The following is a 12,439-nucleotide window of genomic DNA, read 5'->3' as shown; positions in this document are numbered from 1 at the left end:
CTCTTTTGAATATTGCCAGTTCGTGTCCTTTAGCCATTGTTTTAAGTAGACTCCATGCCAGGTGTGGAGCCCAATATAAGGCTCAAACTCATGACCCTGAGATCAAACCTGAGCTGAGATCAAGAGCAGAAGCTTAACCAACTGAGCTACCCAGGTGCCCCTTTTGGCTGTTTTTAGTATGAGGTTGCTATCTTTCTTTTATCAATTCAAGGGGACATGACACATATATGTACATAATGACAATATATTGTCATATATATAGACATATATGACATATATATACACATATATATACATCAAAGTTTTAAAACCACAAGTCATTAGGTAAAAATTTGATGAATGAGATTTTATCAAAATTAATGGTTTCTTTTCAGTGGGAAACCAAGGACATAGCTAATAGCAGGTGACAGACTAGAAGAAGGAATTCACAGTGTTTAATACCAATGAGGGATTAATATCCTTATGCAGATATATCTTCATCAAATTTGTACCGTATGGCATGTGTTTTTGAAGTTTTGTTGAAGAAAACCTTCCTCACACTTAGGTCGTAAAGATACTCTCTTCCACTTTCTTCTATTCACTTTACATGTGTTCTATGTATATCTTTAACCCATCTGAAATTTGCCATTTTATTTGGTGCTAGGTGAGAATACAGCTATTTTTCTTCATATTGTGAGTCAGTTTTCCCAGTGCCATCTACTACGCTGTTCATGATTTCCCCATTGATGTGGGTATTGCCTTTAGTTCATATTTGGTTCTCATGTGTAGATGGATCTATCTGTTGACCACCTATTACTTCATTGTTTTCACTGTTATGGCTTTTATAGTACACAAAAGTATAAATTTTCCTCCATTTCTGCTTCCTTTTAGAAGTGAATGGAACTTTTTATTTTTTTCTTTAAATTTTTTTATTCTTATGTTAATCACCATACATTACATCATTAGTTTGTGATGTAGTGTTCCATGATTCATTGTTTGTGCATAACACCCAGTGCTCCATGCAGAACGTGCCCTCTTTAATACCCATCACCAGGCTAACCGATCCCCCCACCCTCCTCCCCTCTAGAACCCTCAGTTTTTTTTTCAGAGTCCATCGTCTCTCATGGTTCTTCTCCCCCTCCGATTTACCCCCCTTCTGAATGGAACTTTTTAGGCCCATTTTAAATTTTAGGATCCATTTATAAAATTCCTTAAAAAAATCCAAAAGTAATTTTGCATGGATTGCTTTGAATTTATAGATACATTTAGAAAGAATCAACATCTTTATAGAATTGAGTTATTCTATGCAAGAATAACTACTAGTTATTCTGATGTAAACTCAGGACTTAAAGGCCCTTCTATAAATTTATGGAGCTCTGAAAATTTCTATTACTTTTACTATTTTGTGACTTGATGTCTCTGTTGTAAAGCAAATTAAGATAAAAGAGAAATCCACTCAGAATGGTTCATGTTAAGAAAGGAGGCAAAACAGGATTTTTAAATGACATTTTAGGACAGGAGCCATGCTCAGCCAGGCTTCCTGAGACTGAGCCTGCTGGTCAGAGATTTAAAAACTTCTTGTGCAATCTTCAGGGCATCCTGGCCATCTGTATTGGTTCTCTTTGCCCACATGCTCTGTTCTCCTGCCTTTTTCAGTACAAGGTTAGATTGCATGCAGATTTGATAAAACCCAGCACTGACAACAGCCACTTAACCTAATCCTAAATTCCCAGAGAAATGCCGTTGTGAACCCAGACCAGTCTGGACTCCAACTTGCTGTCATGGTGGGAATGGGATCATTGGGTTTGTAGCATCCCTCATTGCATTTTGAGCCTCCCTCAAGGTTGCACTGACTCAGATCTTTTGGTCTGTTTTTCCTTTCTGTTTGGTTTCAGAGTGGAGAGCAGCCCAACAATATGCAGGTAACTGAAGTCAAGGGATTATGACTTGTGACTGGGGTTGGTTGGATCTTAAACAGAAGGAAGGTAGAGAGATCTGAGATCTGAGATTGGAGGAAGGATCTGTCCAGGAGCCAAGTATGGAGCCTACACACACAAACACATAAACCTAATTTTGCACATACACAACATGACACATGTGCCTGCATGTGCACACATGCACACATACATGCTTGCATGCACACATCTGATTACATTCACACATGCACTTTTTGTGTGCACACACCTCCTCCTAAAAACACATTACTTTCTGGGTTTTACTAGATTTGTTTCCATCTGGCAGGAAGACTGCTAGGGCCAGTTTGTAGGAACCTCTCATTTGACAGAAGAGATCCTTGGAGTTCCCATCTATCAAATGGGCGTGCTTTGAGGGTTGGGTGTTAGAGGTCAGGGCACTGGACCAGATGATCTCAGAGGTCCTTTTCAGTTTTAAAATGCTAACTTTGCTATAAAACTGAGGCTCAGAGCTCACATGATGATCTCAAGGTCACACAGGGTGGTGGCATCAGTGAGGAATTGAACCAGCCGGGAGCCCCTTCCCCTTGACCAGGAATTGGGGGAAATGAGCCCACCTCCATCCCACGAATCTGCCTTGTTTTCTATCTCTGCTCTCCGTAGCACCTAGAATGGCAGTTAGGAAACTTCCAGTTCAGAAATGATTCTTTTAATGGCTTTCAAGTGCTCAGAAGTGCCTTGCAAGCTGCTTCAGTACACAGGGGTGGTTTCGGGGTGGGAGTGACCACCAGGAGCACTAGAAGTTTATCTGTTGGGGAAGGGGACAGGCAGGGCCCTTCGCAGGCACTAACCCTGTGCCTCTGCACAGTGGACGTAACCCTTGATCCAGCCTCGGCGCACCACAGCCTGGAAGTCTCTGAGGATGGCAAGAGCGTGTCCTCCTGCACAGCAGTGCCTGGCCCTGTGGTGGGGGACCCCCAGCGGTTCTCTGAGCAGACGTGTGTGCTGAGCTGTCAGCGCTTCTCTGCTGGCCGCCACTACTGGGAAGTGCACGTGGGCAGGCGCAGCCGCTGGTTCCTGGGTGTGTGTTTGGCCTCAGTGCCTCGCATGGGGCCGGGGCACCTAAGCCCAGCCAATGGCTACTGGGTGATGGGGCTGTGGAACCGCTGTGAGTACTTCATCCTGGACCCACACCGCGTTGCGCTCACCCTGCGTGTGCCGCCACGGTGTGTGGGCATCTTCCTGGATTGGGAGGCAGGAAAACTGTCCTTCTTCAATGCGTCAGATGGGTCCCACATCTTCACCTTCACCCACACCTTCTCAGGGACTCTCTGTGCGTATTTCAGGCCCAGAGCTCATGATGGTGGTGAACACCCAGATCCCCTCACCATCTGCCCAGTGCCTGTTAGCAGGACATGTATCCTTGAAGAGGATGAAACTGATAGCTGGTTATAGCCCTATGAGCCCTTGGATCCCACCCTGGGCCTGTGGTGAGGCACTCTTTCCTGCCTGGGTCCTTGGCAGCTTCCAGGACACCTGGCTGGGATTTGCTCTCACATTTCCTCTAGAGTGGAGGAAACATCACCAAAATGTCAGCAAAGGCTAAAGACTCAGCACAGCAGAAGCAAACAAAAAGAGGAATCTTTACCTATAGATGTATGCATAGATATGCATGAATATATATACGTATGATTTTCTTTAATGAAAAAAGGGAATTCCAAAGCTTGTTTGTGTGTATGATAGGACTAAACAAAGGAGGAACAATAAATTCATGTTGTTGGGAGCTGCAGTGTGTACTGTGGGAGACCAGAAAGAAACTGGAATGGGGGGAAAATGGTGGGTAACCTTACTGGATTGGATAAGAAGTATCAGTTAACTTGTATTTTTTAAATATTTTCTGTATATGTATTCTAGCTCTAAAATGTCTAGAAGCAATGATACCTCAAAGTAGTGAGTTCACTTAGGGCTTTTAAAATGTCACTTCCCACTGAAATGAACTTGGAGAAATGGCTGATTCCAGGGTTGGAGCAGAGAAAGTACAGGTGAATCTGGAACATCTTGTGTTCAAATGTGCTCAGGAACTGATGGGGCCATAGGAACCAGGGTGGAGATGCTCCACTGACCAGTTACGGGACAGTTTGAACTTTAAAATGAATCATGACAAGGATGAATAATGACAAGAATTGATCAACAAGGGATTGGGCAAATAAGAAAATTCCCTCTGTGTGCTGAGAGGTTTTTCAGTCAGAGATGAAATACAGAACTACAGAAAGAGGAAAGAAGAAAATGAAAGAGTAGCTCTGTGAACTCACAGTTTTTACAATGTACAGATAGATGGAGCACACGCATACACGTGATAAATAGGTAGACAGATAGATTTGTGTGTGCACACACATGGTTCCTGGCTCTGTCAGTTTTGACAGGAACAATAACACTCCAGTACCAATGAGCACACCTAGCATCCAGAACTTAGTTTTTAGTACTATTTTCCACTAAAAGGAACCAAGGCTCCTTCGAGAAGTGATGGACTCCAGGGCTGAGTCAGGGAAAATACAAGATAGGTGTAATATTATGATTAATGAGAAGTATATGGTCTTCCACCTAGATTCTGACACAGAACTAAAACCCTTAGACTTTCCTAAGTGATAAGAGCTTTTGATATTCATAACATTGATAAGTGTCTTTTGATATTCATAACAAGCCCCTTTCAACCACACCTCAGTTATGTTAGTGAAATGACTTCTAGAAAGCTCCCTAAGGGTGGAGCTGGTTTTCAGGGGAACCAAGTATGTGATTAAAAGGTTGAAATTTAGCCCCCCCCCCCCACCCCCACCACCCCCCCCTAAACTCACAGAGTGAAGAAAGGCTGGAGATTAAGTTCAGTCACCAGTTGTAGACCCACACCTATGTGGTCATTAATCTTCCGCAAAACAGGAAAGAATATCTGATGCAAAAAAGACAGTCTATTCAACACATGGTATTGGGAAAACTGGACAACAACATGAAAAGAATGAACTGGACCATTTTTTTAAACCACACAAAGAAACAAACTCAAACTGGATGAAAGACCTAAATTTGAGACAGGAGTCCATCAAAATCCTAGAGGAGAACACAGGCAGTAACTTCTTTGATATTGGCCACAGCAACTTCTTACTGGACATGTCTCTGGAGGCAAGGGAAACAAAACAAAAATAAACTACTGGGACTTCATCCTGTTTCTGCACAGTGAAGGAAATAATCAAAACTGAAAAGGCAATCTACTGAATGGGAGAAGATATTTGCAAATGACGTATCTGGTAAAGGGTTAGTATGCAAAATCTAGAAAGAACTTATAAAACCCCAGAAAACAAAAAATCCAGTTAAAAAATGGGCAGAAGACATGAAGAGACATTTTTCTGAAGGAGACATACAGATGGCCAACAGACACATGAAAAAATGCTCAACATCAGTCATCATCAGGGAAATGCAAATCAAAACTACAGGGAGATATCACCTCACACCTGTCAGAATGGCTAAAATGAACAACACAGGAAACAACCGGTGTTGGCGAGGATACAGAAAGGGGAACCCTCTTACACTGTTGGGGGAAATGCAAACAGGTGCAGCCTCTGGATAACAGTATGGAGGTTCCTCAAAAACTTAAAAATAGAACTACCATATGATCCAGTGATGGCACTACTGGGTATTTACCCGAAGAATACAAGAACAGTAATTCAAAGGGATACATGCACCCCCATGTTTATTGCAACATTATTTACAATAGCCAAGATATGGAAGCAATCCAAATGTCCATCAGTTGATGAATGGATAAAGAAGAGGTGGTATATATGTACAATGGAATATTACTTGGCCATAAAAAATGAAATCTTGCCTTTTGCAATGACATGGATAGAGCTGGAGAGTATAATGCTAAGGGAAGTAAGTCAGTCAGAGAAAGACAGATACCATACGATTTCATTTATATGAGTAATTTAAGAAACAAAACAAATGAGCAAAGGGAAAAAAGACAAACCAAGAAACACTCTTAATTATAGAGAACAAACTGGTGGTTACCAGAGTGGGGGAGGGGAGAATGGCTTAAACAGGTGATGGGGATTAAGGAGGGCACTTGCTGTGATGAGCACCGCTGTCATATGGAAGTATTGAATCACTTATTGTACACCTGAAACTAATATTACCCTGTATGTTAACTAACTGGACTTTAAATAAAAACTTTTAAAAAATTAAAAAAACAGGGGTGCTTGGGTGGTTCAGTCATTAAGCATCTGCCTTTGGCTCAGGTCATGATCCCAGGGTCCTGGGATTGAGCCCCACATTGGGCTCCCTGCTCAGGAGGAAGCCTGCTTCTCCCTCTCCCACTCCCCCTGCTTGTGTTCCCTCTGTCACTGTGTCTCTCTCTGTCAAATAAATAAATAAAATCTTTTAAAAAAAGTAAAATAGAAACTTTTTAAGATGCTAAGTGAAATAAGTCAGTCAGAGAAAGACAAATACCATATGATTTCACTCATATATGGAATTTAAGAAACAAATGAGCAAAGGGGGAATAAAGAGAGACAAACCAAGAGAGAGACCTTAATTATAGAGAACAAACTGATGGTTACCAGAGGGAAGAGGGTTGATGGGATGGGTGAAATAGATTATGGGGATTAAGGAGGGCACTTGTGATGAGTACCTGGTGATGTATGAATTGTTGAATCACTATATTGTACACCTGAAACTAATATAACACTATATTAACAACTGGAATTAAAATAAAAACTTAAAAAAATCATAGCCTTGTTAACATACCATGTATGATATTCAGAAAAGGTTGGTTTTCTATAATCATTTGCATTAGTGTGCAAATATTTTGGGGTCCCACTCACAAATGTTATATGATAGCATTAAAAATATGTTCCTTGACTGTATACAGTGATTATCTATTCTTTTGATTGTTTTTGTACATTAAATAAGAAAAACAAACATATAGCTGATCCAAAAGGCAAGTTAAATTATTTTTAAATAACTGATAGCTCTACTGGTGCATTTTAAATAATGTTTCAGAGTAGAAACCCAAGCCTCCTTCCGGTCAAACCCCATGACTCTCTTGAAAATTTCTAAAAAAAAATAAGACATGGTATGTTCAATTCTCCCCACTGTTTACATTTTCCATGGAGCTATTCCTCAAAACTGGAAAATGGTGAACATGGCACTTATGAGTGGATCCCAATCCAGTGTACAAAATACAACTGTGGGGGCGCCTGGGTGGCTCAGTTGGTTAAGCGACTGCCTTTGGCTCAGGTCATGATCCCAGAGTCCCGGGATCAAGTCCCGCATCGGGCTCCCTGCTCATCGGGGAGTCTGCTTCTCCCTCTGACCCTCCCCCCTCTCATGCTCTCTCTCTCTCTCATTCTCTCTCTCAAATAAATAAATAAATAAAATAAAAAAATATTAAAAAAAATACAACTGTGAAGGGAGGCTGCCCTTGTTTGAAGCAGCCCAGGTCTGGCTAATTCACAGGGGCAGGCAGAGCTGAGAGAGGACCTTAAATTCAACAGTGGATAGGAGTCAAGTTATCATTGGCCCCATGGGAATCTTACAGGGGGAGACAAATATTCCCATAGACTGAGCATTTCCACACATCTTTGGTGGGATTATAAATTGGCACATTTTGAGGTCAATTTTGCTAATTCTACCAATTTCTACATGTGAGCATCCTCTGACCCAACAGTTCCAAACACAGGAATCTGACTACAGAAATATTCACACCAGCACCTGAAAATATGAGGATATCCATTGCAAGCATTGAAAGCAGTGATGGAATACCACCTACTTGCTATTAGGAGAACAGATAACATATAGTCTATTTATACTATGGGTACTGTGGCACGATAAATTTTTACAGGGAGTGTGTGTTATTGCTTTTGTAATTAAAAAAGTAAGCCACTGTTTTTTCCTTCTGCCTCATGCCAGTGAGAAACAATCACAAGAAAATATTTTTAAAATATATAATTGAAAATCAAAACCATCTGATTGAATAATCTTAACACTACAAGGTAGTGACATGACATGTTTTCATGTCTTTCATAGTTTTTAAATCCCTGCCTTTGATTGCTTCCATAGAGCCCTTCTTTCTTGTTCTTCAATAATAGAGTCCAAAGTGTTTGTATAACTTTAATTATTAAATGATCTGTCCAGTTTGCAAACTCTGGTCTCATACCCAATTCTGGCATTTGGCAGGCTGTGTGCCTGCTCTAGGGCGGGGGCTGTTCTGCCCCTAGAGACCTCCACTTTCTCCCTCTGACAGACAATGCTGAGGCAAGGAGAGATGAAGGAAACAGTGCAGCCACAACCTCCCCCGGGTCCTCCCCATTCCACAGTTCCCCCAGCTTTAGCTGAATCCCTAACCTCTGCTCCATTAGTTCATGCAAGAACACTCCGATGCTCCTGTGATGTTGGGTCCCCTCACTTGTCAGACTACATGCTTGGGAAGGATGGTGCAGCAAAATAGTTCAATTTAGATAGCTTTCCAGATATTCTTTTGACAGAGGAAACTCACACCTTGTGTGTGTGTGCTGTGTTAAAAGAGAGTTAGGCATGCTATCTCCAAGGACTACACCCTTTAGTTTCTCTTTCTCTCGGCAGATAAACAATCATATCAAACAAGATGCTAACAATCATATCAAACAAGATTTTGGGTGGCATCCCCCCAAACTATATATAATTCTTTTAGGGTTGGCTTAGGGGAGTAACAAGTACCCCATCCTCCTCTCCGTGGAGGACAGGGAATTGCCTCTCACCATTCCACTCCTAAGGCCTTGATGACCCCCTCACCTCACCCAGTGTCTTTCCCATCCTCTGCCCCCCAAAACAAATGAGCTCCTCTTTTAACCACATACTTATTTCACACTTTTTATTTTTTTAATTTATTTTATTATGTTATGTTAGTCACCATACAGTACACCTTTAGTTTTTGATGTAGTGTTCCATGATTTTTTGTTTGCGTATAACACCCAGTGCTCCATGCAATACATGCCCTCCTTAATACCCATCACTGGGCTAACCCATCCCCCCACCCCCCTCCCCTCTATAACCCTCTGTTTGTTTCTCAGAGTCCCTAGTCTCTCATGGTTTGTGTCCCCCTCTGATTCCCCCCCTTCATTTTTCCCTTCCTTCTCCTAATGTCCTCCATGCTATTCCTTATGTTCCACCAATAAGTGAAACCATATGATAATTGACTTTCTCTGCTTGACTTATGCCCTTCAACAGATGAATGGATAAAGAAGATGTGGTTCATATATACGATGGAATATTAGCCATCAGAAAGGATGAATACCCAACTTTCACATCAATATGGATGGGACTGGAGAAGATTATGCTAAATGAAATATTTCACACTTTTTAGTCTACAGTTTATGCTTAATGCAAATCAATTCTATACAGTAAGAAATTATGAAGAATCAAAGCATAATTATGCAAATTCAAAATAGATATTCAACACAAAAAAATACAAGCATAAAAACAGACTCACTCATGAACACACAGCAACATGAGATCCAGGAGATGTTGTTTCAAAGGAGAGCAATGCTTGCCTTTTCTCTTAAAGACTGCAGCCGCATCAGAAGTAGAAAACCTCAGCTTATCAGTATGTGTTCACATATGAGCCAAAATTTGTTTTTAAAAATGCTTTTTATATCAAAACTATTGTAAAAGATACATTTTCCAGAATTAATCCTCCTCTCAGGCTAGTTTCTAACATCTAAAAACTGACTGATAAGAAAAGTATTCCAAATATAATCATCTGACTCTTAGAGGTTAAAAAAGTTTTTTCAAAAATAGTGTAACTGCAAATTGAAACAGTGCAATCTCACTACACACTTATTAGAATGGCTAAAATCTCTCTCTGTCAAATAAATAAATAAAATCTTTAAAAATAGAAAAAATAAAAAAAGTTAAAAAAACAAAACATGAAAATGTAAATCTCATTTGGTAGAGGTAAATATATAGTAAAGTGATTAATCACTTATAAAGTTAGTATAGAGGTTAAAAAACAAAAGTAAAAATAGCTACAACTATATTAATCATCAGTTAAATGATACTAAAAAAGATGTACAAGTGATATCAAAAACATAAAAATGGGAAGTAAAAATATAGTTTTAGAATACATTCAAATTTAGTTGCTATCAACTTAAAAGAGACTGTGTACTTACACACACACTCTAGTATATGTTAGCCTCATGGTATCCATAAAGCAAAAACCTATAATAGTACACAAAAGATAATAAAGGAATTTAAGCATGACACTAAAGAAAATCACCAAACCACAAAGGAAGAGAGTAAGAAGAAAGGAACAGAAAAGAATTACAAAACAACCAGAAAACAATTAACAAAATGGCAATACATACATATGTATAAATTATTACTTTAAATGAAAATGAACTAAATTCTCCAATCAAAACACATAGGGTCAATGAATGGATTAAAAAAATTCCATACACACATGCACCCCAATGTTTATAGCAGCAATGTTCACAATTGCCAAACTATGGAAAGAGCCCAGATGTCCATCAATAGATGAATGGATAAAAAAGACGTGGTATGGAATATTACTCAGATGTACAATGGAATATTACTAAGCCATCAAAAAGAATGAAATCTTGCCATTTGCAATGACATAGCTGGAACTAGAGTGTATTATGCTAAATGAAATAAGTCAGAGAAAGACAAATACCATATTATTTCACTCATATGTGGAATTTAAGAAAAACATGAACATAGGGGAATGGAAAGAAAAATAAGATAAAAACAGAGAAAGGCAAACCATAGAGACTATTTTTTAAAAATTTATTATTATTACTTATTTTAGAGAGAGAGGTGGAGAGAGAGAGAGAGCACCTTTGGGGGGGGCGTGGAGGAGCAGAGGGAGAGGGAGAGAGAAAACCCAAGCAGACTCCATGCTGAGCATGGAGCCTTACACGGGGCTTGATTTCAGGACCCTGAGATCACTACCTGAGCCAAAACCAAGAATTAGATGCTTAAGTGACCATGCCACTCAGGTGCCCCACCGTAAGAGACTCTTAACTATAGGGAACAAACTGAGGGTTGCTAGAGAGGAGGTGGGTGGAGGGATGGGGTAATTGGGTGATGGGCCTTAAGGAGGGCACTTGTGATGTACACTGGGTGATGTATGTAACTGATGAATCACTAGATTTTACACCTGAAACTAATGTTACACTGTATGTTAACTAACTGGAATTTAAATAAAAACTTGAAAAAATGGTAGGGGACCTGAATAAACATTTTTCAAAAGAAGACATACAGGATGGCCAAGACACATGAAAACATGCTCAATATCACTAATCATTAGGGAAATGCAAATTAAAACCACAATCAGGTATCAACTTACACCTGTCAGAATGGCCAGAATGAAAAAGACAAGAAATAACAAGAGTTGGTGAGGATGTGAAGAAAAAGAAAACCTTGTGCACTCTTGGTAGTAATGTAAGATAGTGTAGCCACTGTGATAAAGAGGTCAAAATTACCATATGATCTAATAATTCCACTACTTGAATTATCCCAAAGAAAACAAAAAACACTAGTTAAATAAGATATTTGCACCCTTATGTTTATTGTAGCATTATTTACAGTAGCCAAGATATGGAAGCTATATATATTTATTTATATAAAATATAAATGGAAGCTATTTATATAAAATATTAGTCATAAAAAAGAATTAAATCTTGCCATTTGCAAATCATGGATAGATCTAGAGGATATAATGCGAAGCAAAGTCAGTCAGAGAAAGAAATACCACATGATTTCGCTCATATGTGGAATTTAAGAAACAAAACAAAACAAACAAAATAAGAGACAAACAAAAAACCAGACTCTTAACTCAACTATAGGAAACAAACTGAGGGTTGCTGGAGGGAAAGTGGGGGTGGGGTGGGGTAACTGGTTGATGGGCAATAAGGAGGGCACTTGAAGTAATGAGCACTGGGTGTTATATACAACTGACGGGTCACTGAATTGTACTTCTGAAACTAATAATACAGTATGTTAATTAAATTGAATTTAAATTAAAAAATTGAAAAACAGACTCTTAAATATAGAGAATAAACCATTGGTTGCCAGAAAGGAGGTGTGTGTGTGTGGTGGGGAGGGGGGTGAGATAAGTGAAAGGCATTAAGAGTATACTTACTATGATGAGTACTGAGTAATGTATAGAATTGTTGGATCACTATGTTGTACACTTGAAACTAATATAACACTATATGTTAATTGCACTTGAATAAAAAAAAAGAATACATACGCGATAGGGACTTATATCCGAAGTATACAAAGAACGCTTAAGACTTGACAATTAAAAAAATCCAAAATAAATGGACAAAGATCTGAACAGGCACTTCACCAAAGATGTACAGATGGAAAATAAGCATATAAAGAAGATGTGGTTCATATACACAATGGAATATTACTCAGCCATCAGAATACCTATCATTTACATCAATGTGGATGGAACTGGAGGGTATTATGCTAAGTGAAATAAGTCAATCAAAGAAAGACAA

At 39.3% G+C, this 12,439-nt stretch overlaps 1 protein-coding gene across 2 annotated transcripts in view; it reads left to right on the top strand.

Annotated features, from left to right (window-relative positions):
• The window catches only part of BTNL9 (butyrophilin like 9), a 34,594-nt gene extending 25,700 nt beyond the window's left edge, over nucleotides 1–8,894 (top strand). Inside the window, exons 8-9 of one of the 2 annotated variants that reach the window (XM_073889271.1) lie at nucleotides 1,875–1,901; nucleotides 2,761–8,894. In XM_073889271.1, coding sequence (XP_073745372.1) covers nucleotides 1,875–1,901; nucleotides 2,761–3,347 — 614 coding nt within the window. In that variant the 3' untranslated portion in view covers nucleotides 3,348–8,894. The remainder of the gene's footprint in view (nucleotides 1–1,874; nucleotides 1,902–2,760) is intronic. The other variant, XM_073889270.1, reaches the window with a different exon arrangement.
• The last annotated feature ends 3,545 nt before the right edge of the window (nucleotides 8,895–12,439 follow it).

The sequence above is a fragment of the Callorhinus ursinus genome, unplaced genomic scaffold, assembly GCF_003265705.2.
Source record: "Callorhinus ursinus isolate GAN/ISIS: 27379988/994484 unplaced genomic scaffold, GSC_fseal_2.0 scaffold105, whole genome shotgun sequence".
In the NCBI taxonomy this organism is placed as follows: Eukaryota; Metazoa; Chordata; class Mammalia; order Carnivora; family Otariidae; genus Callorhinus; species Callorhinus ursinus.
This window is presented reverse-complemented; position numbering and strand designations above follow the sequence as displayed.